Below are 16,787 nucleotides of genomic sequence, written 5' to 3'. Positions count from 1 at the left end.
TCTAGACTGGTCAGGAAACAGCTGTTAATGCTAACATTGGCTATGTAGCAATAGTAAAAAACGTACATATTACACCTTTAAATTAAGAGTTGTCTCTTCAACTGTTGTTCTCTTTCTCCACTTGATATCACACACCTGAATACATCACATTACCACCTGCTCTCTCAGTGAAGTCACTGTGAGAAATATAGGAGGCAGACCTAACGCAGGTTAAAAAGCAGCACAGATTAGGAAAGCATTGAACATCATAGATTGATCGATGATCAGTTCTCCCATTTGTGTTTTGTTTTACTGTGTAACAACACTGCATGTGTTGATTTTCAGCTGAGGTGTGTTTGATACATTCAAATAGTATTTTCACCCTTGAGGCTGATGAAGCCTGCATGTGAAATCATCTGCATTTCATGAAGGTTTTCGTGTCCACAAATGTGCATTTGAGTGATGAAACAGAAACAAATTATGATTCTGAGCTGCTGCCAGTTTCAGTCTCTGGAGTGACTCTGGATAGATGGAGGTTCAGTTTGATTTGGGAGATGGAGGATGATGACTCAGACTCAGAGCTGCTTTCTGTTATTGTTCTCCACTTTGAGCTGCAGGGAGACAGCAGCCTGCTCCCCTCTATTGAAGCACAATGATCTGCTTCAGAAAGCTTAACACACACAGGTTGTGGACGGACGGTCATGGACACACAGAAATACACACATTCATCTTCTTTAACATGCTAACAAAATTACAACCTCAGTTTGCCCCTGCTGCGTAATTACTACATGAAAGATAACAGAGCAAAATGTATGTGTAGGCCTGAGTGTGCGTGTGTGTGTGTGTGTGTGTGTATATGCCTGATAGTTTGTGTGTGAGTGAATGTGTGTCTCTGCTGGATGAAACAGTGTCTATTAAATATTTATCACTGCAGATAAAGCTGCAGCTTGGATTTGTTATTCTAGGCTTGCCTGTCTGGGATGTGTGTGTGTGAGTGTGTATGTGTGCGCATGCTTCAGTGTTTGTGTACGTGCATGCACATTTTGTGTTCTCACACCACTTTCTACAGACATTATGTGAACACGTGTTCTCAGTGAAATGACAAAATTAAAAAACATTAAATTAAGCTAATTCAGATTTTTATTACAGCTTCTACAGTCAGTGTATGTGTGTTATTATGTGGGTTATATTATCTCTGAACCCTCACTGAAGAGCATGATAGCATCACACAGGGACTATTGTGTATGTGTGGTGTATAGAGCTGCAATAATAATGGGTACACTAAATATCTCACCTACAAATACAAACTGTTTTGTCCTCATTATAATCACACTCAAGTGGACTGGACACAGTGATATCTCAGAAGTTCATCATGGCTGAAAATGGAAAAAGTAAGATTTCTGGGCAAAAACAAAAGTTCCACTTAAGATTTTAACAATTTTATTTTTCATTTTAAATATAATGTTCCTTATGCGATTATTGTGAAAATTATAATCATATATTTATATTTTTTAATCTGACCACAATTAACACAAATTGTAAGGAGTCTTTAGGTCAGAGTTTCCAGTGCAGCAGTGTGCTTCATTAGCAACAGATTAACTTTATACTTAAAAATAACTAAACCTACACTCCACATTACCAAGAGTCTAACTGTATTTCCCTCTCATAGTAACTAATATAACAACAAATGAACTCTAGGTACAGTAGAAACACTAACAAGGAAACATGCATAAACCTGATACCCCAATGCATGCTGGGAGGCTTTCCACTACTCCTACCTTCCAGGGAACGCCACAGCATGTCTAAATGTACTTCTACAGATTTTTACCTCATTTCAATTTTTATCAACATGTTAAACACCAAGTAATGCAGCCCCTCTGACCAGCATGCTGTAACGTCTCACTCTCCAATGACACAACAGCAGCTGAGGCTGATCCTAGACCAGTATTAAAAAAGATTTTTTTCTGAACAGGCCCTGCTGTTGTCCTTTTTCTTTTCCAGCCAGGCCAATGATTGCCACCTTGCCGTTACGGCCCACGGTGAACAACGGGACCATCCTACCAAAGAAAGGCAGTGGCACTCTGCCCTCCCCGTCTGGATCTGGATCCAGGAAGGACACCAGCGCACAAGCCAACAAGAGGTGAGAAGACTAATTCGTCACCATTGTAACTGAAATGATTTGGCCCTACAAGTCCTAAGCTGAGTACCCTCTGACAATTTCAGCTGATTTTGTGGTGTTGCTTTACCGAGCCTTCGGGCCTTATTAACAATTAAATTAGTTCAGTCCAGATATAGCTGCATGGAGGCCAGGCTGTGAGGTTGTTTTTCTCTCCAGACATTTTATTTGTCTTGAGACATTATTTTTTTCCTGTCTGTCTGTGTGACGTCAGACAATTGCATCCATAAATCGCCACATTTCTGGCTTTTTATCAGCTGAAGCCGCTGACATTAAACAGGGCTGATAAACAGGGAAATAGTATTGTCATCACCGTCTCTGCTTCTCTGTCGTGTGTGTGTGCGTGCATGTGTGTGTTTATACATGCATGTGGAGCACAGGTTATCAATCTTGTCTGTCAGGGGAACAATAGTCTTTTCCCATCTCTGGATGACATTACCATAATCAGATGAAGCTCAGCAGACAGCGGGAACCAGCTCCTGTCCAAACAGATGTTAACCTCCCCGAGGCGTTGTTTCCCTGTTTTTCCATGTGTGCACTTTTATTTCAGCTCGGGGAATGTTTTACAGCAGTGGGAGTTGATACTATTTTAGGTCTCACTGACTCTCACCGTAAGATTTACTGGGGAGGATGGTAAAGAAATGGCTTTGCAGATTGAAATGTAACCAGTACGAGGCTGGTTGATAGAAACAAACCCCCCAAACTCCAAGCAGGACGGTGTCGATGCAGGAAATGTGATTCGGTCTGGTGCGTTTCCTTGTTGTCCCTGAAGTTGGCTTATGTTTCTCTGAATGGTTTCATGCTTAGCTGATTCTTTCTGCTTCATTGTTTCTTGAACTTTGAACTTGCACTCAAAGGACCCAAATACCCACAACCACCAACCCTCAGAGATAGAGACACTAAAAAAATCTCAGAATTTCTGCTCAATTATATTTTCTTTTTAGTTAATTTTTTATTTTCAAAGCCTTTCTAACAAGGCCTGGAACAAATTCAAGTGGATAACAACTTTTTAAATTTATTTATTTGTCCTGTACATTGTTAAATTTAAATAGATTGAGTCTAAAAGAAAAATCAAAATCACCCAATAAAATATACATTATTTGTACATTTTAATCCCACCACTCCTCAGTGTCCTCAGTGGGAACCAGACTAGACTAAATTAAGTTAATAAATACGTTTTCTTACTGCTGTCCTAAATTTTTCTTATTTTGATTGGTGTACATTTAATAGATTGAGTTATAACTTGAGTGACTTGTGTCTTCAGTTGTCTCCCCTGTTTATCTTTGTGTCGTCTGTCTTTCCCATCTCTCCTGTCCTGCATGTCCACCTCTCTTGTATTGTCCCTTTGTAATAACATGTCCTCTCCACTATAATGTTATATCCTGTTTATGTCCTGTCCATCTGCTGTGTGACGTCCCGGCAGTCTGTCCAGTTTGTCCTCTCTGTCCCGCCCCACCAGAATACTCTATATGCCCCTCAGGTGAGAGTGTCACCAGCTGGTCACGATATAACATCATCGCTGCATCACAGTTACGACGCATGTGAACCATTGTCGTCTTCTACTAAATCAGTCACCGCACTTTCACCATTTATCTCATGTGTAACATTCACTTCATGTTGTTTAAATCATCGAACGCTGGAACAGCATTTGCGTTGTTCACTGTCTGTATCTGGGATTAGTCTAAACTGCAGATTGGTCACAATCTCATCAGTGTTGGCATACACACAGCAGTCTTCCCCAATGCCCTGTGGCCCAATTACTATGATTCCTCATGGGATAACTCAGCAAACAACTCTCTCTCTCTCTCTCTCTCTCTCTCTCTCTCTCTCTCTCTCTCTCTCTCTTTTTTATTCTGTTCTGCTTTTTACTGAACAAACACACGCAGGCTCTCCAGAAGGGATAACGGCCACCGGCCAGTTTTAGGATTTGAATAGATGTTTCTCCCATAGGGTGGATTAGGTGACTGTGCCCACTGGCCATTGGACTGCTGATGGAGCCTTTTCATTGTTGTGAATAGGCAGGCTGTCTGCACCACCAATATACAGATCTGCTACAGGTCTGCACTGACGCTGTAGTTACAATCACCGCAGTGGAGTAAACAGAGAGTAAAAGTGAGAGTTAAGAGTCACACAGTTTGACACTTTCCTTTAAAATGTGATGTAATATTAAGACAGATCTGAGCTGAATCATCACATAAATACACCTTCCCCGTAGGTGCTTTCAAAAGCTATTTCTTGGATGAAAACTTTACCGGAGGGTATTTTTTTGGAAAAGCAGCGTCAGGTAGTTTTATGACCTCATGTTCTTCCCCCACTTCTCTTTCTTTTATTTTTGCTGCCTTTGCCCACCTTCTCACCACAGCACTGTGAGGAGAGCCAACTCAAATGAACATGTGGGAACTCTTACGCGGAAAGATTCAGGCGACTCCAAGGGCAACCGAACTCGCGCCGGATCCACCGGCAGCAATTCCAGTGGCAAAAGAAGTGACAGGTAACAAGGACATAATGAGGAACTCAGTGCTACACATATACTGTATGTGTCGTAGTGTGAAAGTGGTGATTTTTCTAGCTTGACACACTAGATAACACACTGCTCTCCTTATAAATCACCTTGAAATCAATGACATGTTGAAGATATCAGTTTACCCTGAGCGGGACGCTGATTGACAGCTGTCTACTCATTTACTTTGCAGCAAACAGAGGGATCCAGTGTTCAATGCAGGTAAGAACCAGAGGCTCTTCTGTGGCTCTGTAGCCTGACAGCTGCAATAGTTTCATGCTACGATACAACCCACTGAGAGCCATTACACACCAGATGCTCAGTGGTTCTCTGTGTCAGTCACAGGTCAATGCAATTTTCAGGAAAACCGCCAAAATAAAGAATTATTTATCAACCTTTTGTGTATTCCCGAAACAACATTACACTGTGAAGAGAAATACATGCTGTCAGTTATATTTCGAGGCGGTGCCTTGAGCTGCCTTGAGCTGCTGCACAGAGGACCACTGAGCATAGCCTGAATGTCAGCATCAAATGTTCATAATTTCCATTCATTAACAAGTAACCACCTCATCCATCACTACATCTTCACATCCATATTTCTGTTCGTCTTTTCTTTCTTAATACTTTCTTTGGTTTGGTTGCACAGCTTTTGCATTTAAATTCAATCAAAGGCTAATTCCTATATTTTCTGACCACGGCTCATAAAAACACCCGTCACCTCTGTCGTGTAGAGACTGCAGTAGTCATAATGGCTGCTATAGTACAATAATTCCAAACCAGGTTGAAAAGGGTTTCATTATCCATAATGGTTCTTATCTTTTTAACTGATTTTAACAAGAACTCAGTTGATGTGACATTTTCCAATGAGGAGACAAACAAAAGAAAAAAAGCAAGAGCTTTTGAAAAAGGCAGAGAATCAGCCACCCCATTAACTGTGAGTTAAGGTTTCCAGAACCGCAAGTGAACCAACTCCCACACAGTTTATTCTTTAAACAAAAAGACAGAAACAGACGGTAACAAGACAGTGGGACTGAATATGAAATGAGATGAGTATTGATTAGAATTTCCATCTCAAGCGTGTTATTGATTTCTGTGAAGATTGAACTGCTGTTTTTCATTTGGTTTCCACACCTGGCTCCAGATTTCCTTTAGCTCAGGCTACACCCCAGATGAAGCTTATCTAGACTCTATAAGACGGACATATTTTGAAAGTTAAAGTAGTGCAACTGTACAACTAGCTAACCTGTTTTAGTATTTTTTTAGTTTGCAGTCCAATTCTGGGACATATAAGACAGACTAATACATTTTCTCTGCACATTTATAAACTGTCACTGTCAGGTTATTAGGTAGAATTGTTAATATAGTCAGTATCCTAAGTAATAAATCACATATCATCATGTCACTGTGAAAGTCGAGCCTGCTAAAGGTTTGTAAATATCTCAGCACAGAACCCTGACTATCAGGAGAAAGTGTGCTACAGGGATAATTGTTTCGACTGTAAAGCAATTAATGGACATTTGAATAAATTATAGACCAATAATCTCCTGCAAAACAGCGTAATCAGGGCAGTGTCATGGACATAAACTACCACTGCGTGACAATTAACCAATACAAACAATTATTGCAGTAGTAACTTCTGCCAATGTTATGCTGACCTGCAGCACATGAAGAGCTTACACGCAAACTGATTCATTTGATACAATAAAACGTACTGCAAGCCAGTGCAAGCAGGTTTGTGCTGCTTTGGCAAATATTTGTATTGTCAAGAATAGTAAGAATTGTTGAAAAGAATGAAAAGATGGTGGAATATTTTAGTTTTAAATTAATTATAAATGGTTCCTGTTGAGGGAATAATTTACTTACTACGTAGGAGCAGAGGGTGGGACACCATCACACAGGAAACGAGCATCGACTCATTAAGAGCGTTAAGGACAGAAGCTGCTGTTCATTAACACCAGGAAACAGGAAGTGCACTCATATTAGGACAGACCAGGAAGTGAGGAAGCCATGCCACCCCTCACCTGGTGCTTGTGTCTCTCTCTGTGACCTTTACAAGGGATGCGACGAGTGACCCACTGCAAAGGTAGGCTCCCCCCCCCCCCCCGAGTCGCCCTATTGCCCCCCTCCCAGCCTCCACGGCTCTCTGGACAATGCAGATGATTTGGTTTGATGTGTGTAAATGCATCACCTCTGCTCTTAACTGTGCTGCAGAAGCAAAGGTTGAAATCAGGATTTTATTTTGAAAAATGTTGATTCATATTTTAAAATTCTTTTTATTTTGTAATTCCTGTCAGTGCAATGATCAGAGAGCTGTCCAGACAGGGGCAGGAGTGGGTTGACAAAGTGTGTGTGTGTGTGAGTTACCCTCCCTTTGATTGTTTTGAGACTGAATTAACTAATGCACACACGCAAACTCCCTACCTAACCTCCACTGAGTGCAGTGTCAGAGTGTGATTGCAGTGTTTGCAGCTCACTCGTGTGTCTCCACACTTGTCGTTCGAACTGCGGACGAAGCTGCTGCTTCACCAGCCTGTTTGCTCACAGCTCACAGCGTCACTTTTCGCTCGTAGGCATTTAGTCTTTGTCACCATAGTAACAACACAAAGATTTCTGACACCCGCTTCTTCACAGTCGCTTTGAGTTTTTCTGCGAACTCTTTAAATCCTCTGTTCTGAGATTCCCCGCTGCAGTTCAGAGCAAGTAGATTTGCCACCACTCTTATTATCTTCCTGCCCTCCAAATGAATATTTGCATTACAAACACATTCAGTCTCTTTTTGGGGGGTAGTTCCTACTGAGGCCTGTTTGATTTTACTGCTTGTAGTTTTCTCACGAAGCCTGAAGTGTCGTCTGCTTGTGTGTAGTCCCCTTCAGCAAAGTATTCATAAAGCTGCCAAGGATTTAAAAAAGGCTGGCGTTAAAGCCGGGCTCATTTCCTCACAGAATATTGCTGTTTACCCAGTTTTGTTACAGGATAATTAACTCTTTAAACAACCATTTTTAAGATAATCTAAGCATTTTACCCTTAAAAGCATTTAGACCAGTGGTTCCCAGCATTCTCGGCTGGTGACCCCCTTAAAATGAATTGTGTCCCTTCATAACAGGTTGATTACCTCTTTGTGTTGTGAACAGAAAATCAAAAAAGAAGATTTTCTTCCTTCAATCTCTCAGATTGTCCTATCCTAGGAAGTTTCTGTGGAATAAAATGTGTAATTTGGTGCTAATCAAAAGGGAATTTCTTGGGGCACTGCCATAGCCGAATGGTTGGAACATGTACTACATGGGCCTCAGTGCCTGAGTAGCTGGTCCCGATTGACCCTGGTCTGGCTGGACCTTTACTGCATGTCATTCTCCTGCTCTCTCTCTCCGTTTCCTGTCTCTCTCCACTGTCCTGTCCAAATAAATGTGAAAAAGCCCCCAAAAAAGAAATTTCTTGGAAGAAATGCTGAATTGAAACCAGTGTAAATACTGCATTTATTCAGGAGATCTTCATTATTAGAAACTGAATACTCCATATATGTTGAATTGCATGTTGCCTTTAGACAAATTTCACAACACTGCCCCAGTTTCCATTTTATTAATACCAAATTACGTTTTCCTTTCCAGAAAACTTCTTGGAAATGACTCAGAAATTACAGAACAATAACTAAACAAAACAGAAAGAGGAATTGATTAGCAAAATGTTATTCATCTTGACCCCTTGCATGGGTCCTGAACCGCAGGATGAGAACCACTAATTTAGCAAAGGAGCATCTTACTCACGAAAGATTAGCAGTGGAGAAAATTACTCCAAATACTGTTTTAACAAGATCCTAGTGAATATGTATTTATATATATTTAGATTTTATATGTATTTGATAAGCAAAATGTTGATGGTTTATTATAGAGTCACTTCCCACCTAGTCTCTAGTTTCTGTCTCTGCCAGTTTCATGATGCTTTTACTAAATGTGACACAAAGAACAGCCATTACATCTGTCTAACTAATTCTGCCAACCTCCTCCACCCTGCACATTTCCTGATCCTTCGCCCTGCTTCTTGTCCCCTTTCACCCGTCCGGCCCTGACAACATCCACCACCACCCCCTCTCCATCGTCTGCTCTTTTCCCCATCTACATTATAGTCACAGTACAGATTTACCTCAGCCGCTCTGCCAAACAGAGGGGGACCAGCGGCAGCCCCGCGGCTTCGGCTGTAACGTCCCGTTCGGCTGCCAGCCCCAAACAAACCTCAGAGAGCGGCAGGGCCAGCGTGGCCAGAAAGGCCGGTGCTGCCAGGGTGCCACCGGTCAGAAAGACCCCGAGTTTTGACCTCCAGTTGAGGAAGTCGGGGAGTTTGTCATCATACTCCGCTCTTGATACACCCAGCTACCGCAGCCCCCTTAAATCTCCCAGCCAGTACTTCCAGATTTGTTACTAGTTTATTTCAGAGGGCAAACTGTAACATGCTCAGTTCAGAGACAACATCATAGATTTTTATGTCACATCTGTAGCATTAAAACCACCTTATGGAGGTTTACTGTCGCTCCACTTGTCTTCTCATACCAGGGATGTTATAGAGAGATCACAGGTTTTATAGCATCACCTAATAAAACAGTAAACAAGCAAGTAATTGACTACCAGGCCAGTCTCCCCATAAGTCTTTTACTATGATATTTTTCTTTGTTAATGAGCTTTGAAAAAAACGGTTCATTTTGTTTGTTTTGGTTCCCTTGGTGTTTTCTGCATGATTTATTTTCAGTGTTTTAAACTGATGAGGATTTCTCATTATCCCCTTTTCTAAGCTTGGATTTTTTTTTTCATAACATTTCCATTGCTCTGCTTGTGTCCGCATTTTATGTTGGTTAACCTCTGCTGTGAGCTGAATATTTATGAGTTGTGGAAGTTTTTAACAAAGTGTTTTGCAGTTCATTTTGCGCTCTTTGTTGTCATAAGAATGTGTTTGAAATGACTAATAAAGTCAGTTAAAAAGCTAATTTCTTTGTGTTTGCAAATTCTGTCATTTGTTGTCTTTAATTGACTCTTGATCGCAGGAGGAAAAAACCATCACATCATATCTCATCACTCCATTATCCTCATCCAACATTCACCCTTGTATTCACATCATATGTTATACTATAAAAACTGACATAATTCCACCAGTCATATATGTATTCTTCTCTATGTGTAATATCTCACTGACCATTGTTTTGCTTTTTCTAGAGGAAGGTTATGTGAAAATGTATTTGAAGGGTCGTCCCATCACCATGTACATGCCCAAAGACCAGGTGGACAGCTACTGTCTGGAAGCCAGAGCCGAGCTACCCTGCACCAAACTCAAACTGGACTGGGTGTATCCTTTTGCTGCAATATGTTCCCAGAAGGTAGACAGGGAAGTCACGTCACCTGTCTGGTACCACCTCATGTCTTTTTTTTTATTTTTTTTTTAAGATGTTGAAGTTCAAATACAATCCTACTTCTGTATTTGACAAAGTTTTTAAAAGTAGTCTCCTGCAGAAAATAACTCCAGATTTGCCTGTGATGCATTTAAGAGAGGAAGCCACGAATGTGACACCTCAGATATTCATTTTCACCGCGCAGAGCTGTCGCAGTCAGAGACCGGGCTCGTGGCTCTGCAGCCCTGCAGTCAGTAATAACCTGTGCACAGCTGGCGGGCTGAGGTACAAACAGTCAGCAGCTCCTCTTGTGCTGTTTTATTTTTATTTTGTTTCATGTGTGGGTTTCTCTCTCGCTTTCATTTGCAGTAGAAGAAATGAATGCGGCGTGTTGTTCGATCCAGCAGAAAGCCAAAGGGAAAAAGCCGTACGGGAGACAAAGAAAAGATTCAGTGTGATAGGGAAAGCACACACAAGCACACAGAAATAGATGTGTGGGCTGCATGTACTTTGTATGTTGAATCTGGTATGATTACAGATGGATTATAAGAATAAATTAGACACATGCACATGTGAGATAATGTGATAAAGTAGCTTGAACATGCATTTTAATGTGGATTCTGGTGTTTGCCATTGTCTCTAAACGTTAAACCTGCTGATTCAAGTGTAAGCTAATGAGTTCCTAACTTTTCCACCCGCGGGATTAGGGCTGCAGCTAACAGTTATTTTCATTATTGATTAATCTGCCAGTTATTTGCTCGATTAATCACTTGGAAACACTGCAGAAGGCCTGTCACAATTCCTAAAGCCCAAGCTGCTGTCATCAAATACCATGGGAAACAGTCCAAAACCCAAAGATATATTTATATTTTTCAGTTTGCTCTCACTAAAAAACTACAATTCTTCACAAGTGAGAGGCTGGAACAAGAGGAAAATAATAGCTGATTAATTTTCAATCAGTGGATCAATTGTTCCAGCTCTACTTTAGCAGGGAGCTTTGGTATTATTCCTTAACCTTCCTGATGTCCAGCTACGGTTACCGCGGTCGAGACTGTCGCTCCAACCTTTACCTGCTGCCCACTGGAGAAACAGTATATTTCATTGCCTCGGTGGTCGTCCTGTTCAACGTGGACGAGCAGCTGCAGAGACACTACACCGGACACACAGACGACATCAAATGGTGAGAGACACTTGGGGATTTAAAGGAAGTTCTCACTGCCTACACATATGCACACTTGCTTTCATCATAAACTGCAGTTAGGGTTGATAGTTACTCTCTCCACGGGCTGTAGCATTTATTCACAGCTTGTTCTGGTTTCCAGTTTAGAAAAACACACACACACAGGCAGCAGGACACTATGATGAAGTAGCTTCAACTGCTCAGTGTTCCTGTTTACTCCTGCAGGATAACTATAATGAGAGAAGTAACAGGCAAACAGGTGTCCTCAAGTGTGGCATGCGACTTTGCACACAGGAATTTGTTGATAAGCATTAAAGTATATTTGTAGGAAAGTGTGTCCTAACTTTGATCAGTCACTGTCATAATTATGTTGTTACACTCTGGGGTTAATAAAAGTTGAAGTTTTTAATCACCACTTTAGATCACAGATCCAAGGATGGATTGAAGACAGTCTCTCACTCCTTTGAAGACAAAGCGTCAGAGCCTGAACATCCTACGAATATTGCTACACCACCGCATGCAAAAGGGGCTGAATTTATTTTAAACTGTTTTCATTTCCCCCCAACACATTAGTACAGACAGCGTGTGGTAGCTACAGTGAATATCATATTCAAAGCTTTAAAAAAGCTCACTCACCAAACGCTGCCTTTCATGTTCAGCGAGCACGTTGCTCATCTTTATTCAAACGGTCCGTTTGATGTCAGAAAAGGCTTTTAAAACGTTCTCATGTCTGTTTTTCACGTCTCTCTCTCCACCCAGCCTGGCCGTCCACCCCGACAAAATCACCATAGCAACCGGGCAGGTGGCCGGCACCTCTTCAGATGGAAAAGTAAGTGAGGTCTCTTGCTGATATTTTATCACTTTAGCCATCAATGTCTGATTTATTATTGCAGTGACAAGTTATGGTTTCGCTATTTTCTTTGAGAGATGATGTTTGCTTTGCTAGTTCAAACAATTCTGCTCAATAAACAGTGTGAGAAATCGAAATGCGTTCACCCTGCGCTCACTTACATATTCAGTGAATTCAGGGTGCGCTTCAGTAACCTCTAGGCCTCAAATCACATCATTCTGAAGATGTATATCTCTTGGTGTTGTGCCCGATGTGTGTGTGTGTGTGTGTGTGTGTGTGTGTGTGTGTGTGTGTTTTTCTGCAGCAGCTGGCTCCTCACGTTCGTGTGTGGGACTCTGTCAGCCTCAACACACTCCATGTTCTGGGTGCAGGCTTCTTTGACCGAGCCTTGGTCTGCCTGTCTTTCTCCAAGTCGGTAAGGATAGTCCACGGACATCTCTAATGAAGGGTTTACAGGTCATTGTTGACAGAGTGACTTCATTTCTGACCCTGGATATATTGAGCATTGTGTCTATTTCTGTTTGTTAGAATGGAGGAAACACGCTGTGTGTTGTAGACGACTCCAACGATCACGTCCTGTCCGTCTGGGACTGGCAGAGAGAGGACAGACTGGCCGAAGTCAAGGTTTGTGCTTTTGAGTGTTAAAGAGACAAATTGGGACATAACATCCTCCTCAATGATTTTTCCAATGTGTAAGTATCCAAACATTTTCAACTTCTCTCTCTCTATCAACTGAACTTGTGTTTCGGTTTCAGTGCTCCAACGAGTCAGTGTTCGCCGCGGACTTTCACCCGACAGACAGCAACATCGTTGTCACCTGCGGCAAGTCGCATCTCTATTTCTGGAACCTGGAGAAAGGCATGCTGGTCAAGAAGCAGGGACTGTTTGAGGTAGGTCGTCAGACTTTCTCACATGTCAGGACCGCACCACAAAGCAATAAAGTTCGATTTAGAGGCACAAATCCAATCATGACCACCTGTGATGTGATATAAGCCCGTGTGTAGCTGTATACAGGAAATCAATGTGGTCTAGCAAAAATGAAATAACACATATGTTCTCCTCTTGCAGAAACAGGAGAAGCCCAAGTTTGTGTTGTGCGTGACCTTTGCAGAAAATGGAGACGCTATAACTGGAGACTCCAGTGGGAACATCCTGGTGTGGGGAAAAGGTACACAGTGTTCCTCACAGAAAGTCATTGGCTCTGTGTTGAATCTATGGTGTCTGTAAGGTAGATGCTCAGAAGAGTTTGCCAGCAAGTTTTAATGGAGACAGACAGAGAATCAGAGAGTTAATGAGGGTGTTCAAGTGTTAAAAATACTTATTTCTCTTTAAAATAGAAAAACTGTGTGTGTGCTTTCACCTGACTCATGGAACGAGCAAGAGTCAAAGAGAGAAGACCCTGAGGGAAGCCAAAAGAAAAGTGTCTGTGTCTATAAAAAAATATTTTCGTGGTCATAAGCTCAAAGATGTCTCATTGTGGTGGGGTGGTCAGGAGATCGAGGGTCAGGACAGGGTCACACCAAGGATAGAACAGAGCTGGATCTCATGAGCAACCTCTCGCTCTCCCTCCTCAGTTCCACAGTCTCTGATTTATCTATTGATCACCCTCTCTGTCTCCGTCCATCAGTTAATCTGCCCTCTACCTTGAGCAGCCGACCTTAGTGTCTGACAGAACCTTCTCATCCATCTCATCCCATCTCTGTCACGCAGGCACTAATCGCATCAGCCACGTCATCCAGGGCGCTCACGAGGGCAGCATCTTTGCTCTGTGCATGCTGAGGAACGGCACGCTGGTGTCTGGAGGGAAAGACCGCAGGCTCATCTCTTGGGACGGCAGCTACCAACAGATACAAATGGTGGAGGTGAGAAAAAAGTTCAATAAAAACGGTGAAAACCAAAATGAAATTTATAAATCACGCGTAATTTTAGAGTGATATTGCTGAAGTGCAACAACGTGTGGGGTTTTGAGGCGCTGCAGCGTCCTGATGATCTGATCAGCTGTAACCACACCCTGTTAATATGGATTAATAAAATGTTAAGCTGCATATTCAGCTCCTTCTTTTAAAGTAGGCCTCAGTCTTTTACATTAGCCCGAAATTTCCCCCCTGCCTGAGGCGGCGGACTTTACATTCTGAACACTGCAGCAGATCATAAATATTACAGAAGATGAGATGAGTTTACGCTCTCAGTGAGATTCATGGACATTTATAGTGATGAGAATTATGGATCACTCGTGTCTTATTTGCTCCGGGGAGACCTCATTATGCAGTAAAAGATAAGTTGATCATTACTGTGGTAAATGTTGGATTCCCAGTCAACAGGTGGTTCATACAAATATTGTTGTTTCCACAGGTGCCTGAGTTGTTTGGTCCCATCAGGACCATAGCAGAGGGCAGAGGGGAGACTGTGCTCATCGGGACCACCAAGAACTTTGTGTTGCAGGGCAGTTTGGATGGAGAGTTCATGCCTATTACACAGGTAGATGCAAAAGTCTGGTGCAGTATCCCCACATTTGCTCTCCAATGTAGGACTGTATCTAAAAACAGTTTTTATTATCAATTAATCTGCCATTTTTATTGTCTTGTTTTGTCCGACCAACAGCTCACAACCCACAAATATTCATTATATAAAGAAATATCAGAGAAAAGCAGCGAATCTTCACATTTGAGCTCAAAACGATGAATCGTTTATCAGTTACAATAAATGCTTATTAAGTTTCTGTTAAATCAAAATTTAAAATATTTAAGAAAAACTCTCCTCTCCTCTGTCCAGGGTCATACTGATGAGTTGTGGGGTCTGGCCGTTCATCCCTGGAAGTCTCAGTTCCTCACCTGTGGATATGACAGGCAGGTCAGCCTATGGGACTCCAGTAACCACCAGCTCATCTGGACCAAGAGCATGGAGGTATTATTAGTCAACACTGCCCCCTGGGGTCAGTCATGGATATTACACAGCACCGTTACACAGTGAATTTGGTACTGATTTGGTATCTGATAGTATGTGATGTCCTTGAGAGCTTCACTGGCTTTTGTGTTTTACATGGAGACAACCAGAATAATATGACATCCAATTTTACAGTCTAAGTACAGTTTTCTGCTTCTCCTGCTTATTGTTGATTTCAAACATCCTCTACTGTACTTTTTGTTTCTGACAGGATGCTGCCCAATCAGCAGGCTTCCACCCAACTGGAGCTGTGGTTGCCATAGGAACCCAAATTGGCAGGTACAGATCCTGTCACCGAAAAAAGCACTTTAGTGGCTACTCAATCTCTAAAGAGTTACAGCAGTGCCTGACTGCTTCAGCTAAAAAAAAAAAAAAAAAAAAAAGTTATGAGAAAACAGTCCGTGCCAAAATTTTAAGAGCAGATTTTAATTATTATCAAACTGATGAAAAGCCAGATTGTTAAACAGTCTGTCGCTGATTCTGCAGGTGGCTGGTGCTGGACACTGACTCTAAGGATTTAGTGACAGTGCACACAGATGGGAATGAACAGCTGTCTGTTATGCGCTACGGGCCAGGTATGTTGATAACTGCTGACAATGTGTTTTCCCCTGAGCATTCAAAAATGCAGTAATCCAGTTTAGTCAACATGATAAATTTATGTCTGCTAATATTTACATTTTATTTTGTCTTAACACCAATGATCTTCCTGTCTTCTTTTATTTTGTTTAGATGGTAACTTCCTGGCCATCGGTTCCCACGACAACTACATCTATATCTACGCTGTGGCAGAAAATGGGAGGAAGTACAGTCGAGTGGGGAAGTGCTCGGTGAGCACCTGTATTTATATTCCCCACCTCATCCGTGGCTTCTTTATTTTTAGTTCCTCCCCACATCAGCTTTATATTTAGTTCCCTCCTCGGCTCTATATCTGTGCCTCCACTCCGTACACTGTGTCCTCGCTGCGTGTCGATAGAGAGGCTTTAAAACGATAAACGACAACGAGCTGAGTCATACTCTGCTGTGTCCAAGTAAACATAATGACTAAGGGTTGCTGTATCAAATTGGATCAGCATTTCTAGGAATATTTCTGATGCCTCCACTGCGGCAATACTGTGAAATATTGGAGAAATGATCTAACTCTGGTCCTATTATATCTCATCTCAGGGTCACTCTAGTTTCATCACCCATCTGGACTGGTCAGTGGACTCCCAGTATCTGGTATCAAATTCAGGAGACTATGAGATACTGTACTGTAAGTATGATCACTGTCATCCTCTCACAGCCTGTTACAGTGATCCATCTATGTTTGTATAACATGACAGATAAAATAATGCTGCAACATGCATGAGAGCAGTCAGCATCATTTCCTATTGTTTTGGTGTTTATATTCAGTATATACTGTATGTGAGCAGTGACTAGAAAAATATGACGTGAGAATGTTGTTAATTTTTTCTAATCAGTTATAACACCTCAACTCTCTTACTTGACAAACTCTCCTGTTAAAATTGTAAAATATTGTGTGTGTACATGAATGACTTTAAAGAACAGACTGATTTTCTGCTCCACTGTAAATATCCCATTATGTGTAGATTTTTCAGTGACAGTACTATGGATTTGACATGTGTTGACAGGGTTGACAGGTGCAGATATTTCTGCTGTGGAGCGATTGTGAAAATATATTAAAAACCTGTCAAAATGACTCATGAGTGTGATGGACCTACATTATTAAAGGCAGCACCCCCTAATATGAAGGTATGCTAAAACATGATGTGTGTGTGTGTGTGTGTG

At 41.7% G+C, this 16,787-nt stretch overlaps 1 protein-coding gene across 14 annotated transcripts in view; it reads left to right on the top strand.

Annotated features, from left to right (window-relative positions):
* eml1 (EMAP like 1) overlaps nucleotides 1-16,787 on the top strand; it is a 63,325-nt gene that overhangs the window by 43,823 nt on the left and 2,715 nt on the right. For 7 of the 14 annotated variants that reach the window (XM_051077926.1, XM_051077927.1, XM_018683941.2 and 4 more), the window contains 19 exons: nucleotides 1,981-2,119; nucleotides 3,579-3,635; nucleotides 4,518-4,646; nucleotides 4,849-4,877; nucleotides 6,712-6,738; nucleotides 9,854-9,983; nucleotides 11,057-11,206; nucleotides 11,966-12,035; nucleotides 12,361-12,471; nucleotides 12,585-12,680; nucleotides 12,812-12,946; nucleotides 13,125-13,224; nucleotides 13,767-13,918; nucleotides 14,409-14,534; nucleotides 14,829-14,960; nucleotides 15,211-15,278; nucleotides 15,486-15,574; nucleotides 15,729-15,826; nucleotides 16,164-16,251. In XM_051077926.1, the coding sequence (XP_050933883.1) occupies nucleotides 1,981-2,119; nucleotides 3,579-3,635; nucleotides 4,518-4,646; nucleotides 4,849-4,877; nucleotides 6,712-6,738; nucleotides 9,854-9,983; nucleotides 11,057-11,206; nucleotides 11,966-12,035; nucleotides 12,361-12,471; nucleotides 12,585-12,680; nucleotides 12,812-12,946; nucleotides 13,125-13,224; nucleotides 13,767-13,918; nucleotides 14,409-14,534; nucleotides 14,829-14,960; nucleotides 15,211-15,278; nucleotides 15,486-15,574; nucleotides 15,729-15,826; nucleotides 16,164-16,251 (1,926 nt within the window). Of the gene's footprint in view, nucleotides 1-1,980; nucleotides 2,120-3,578; nucleotides 3,636-4,517; nucleotides 4,647-4,848; nucleotides 4,878-6,711; nucleotides 6,739-6,960; nucleotides 7,009-9,853; nucleotides 9,984-11,056; nucleotides 11,207-11,965; nucleotides 12,036-12,360; nucleotides 12,472-12,584; nucleotides 12,681-12,811; nucleotides 12,947-13,124; nucleotides 13,225-13,766; nucleotides 13,919-14,408; nucleotides 14,535-14,828; nucleotides 14,961-15,210; nucleotides 15,279-15,485; nucleotides 15,575-15,728; nucleotides 15,827-16,163; nucleotides 16,252-16,787 lie in introns of those variants that run through there. The other 7 variants (XM_018683938.2, XM_018683940.2, XM_018683943.2 and 4 more) reach the window with 5 other exon arrangements.

Source organism: Lates calcarifer, linkage group LG19 (genome assembly GCF_001640805.2).
Source record: "Lates calcarifer isolate ASB-BC8 linkage group LG19, TLL_Latcal_v3, whole genome shotgun sequence".
Lineage (NCBI taxonomy): Eukaryota > Metazoa > Chordata > Actinopteri > Centropomidae > Lates > Lates calcarifer.
The sequence above is the reverse complement of the archived record's forward strand: the minus strand, read 5'-3'. Positions and strand labels throughout refer to the sequence as shown.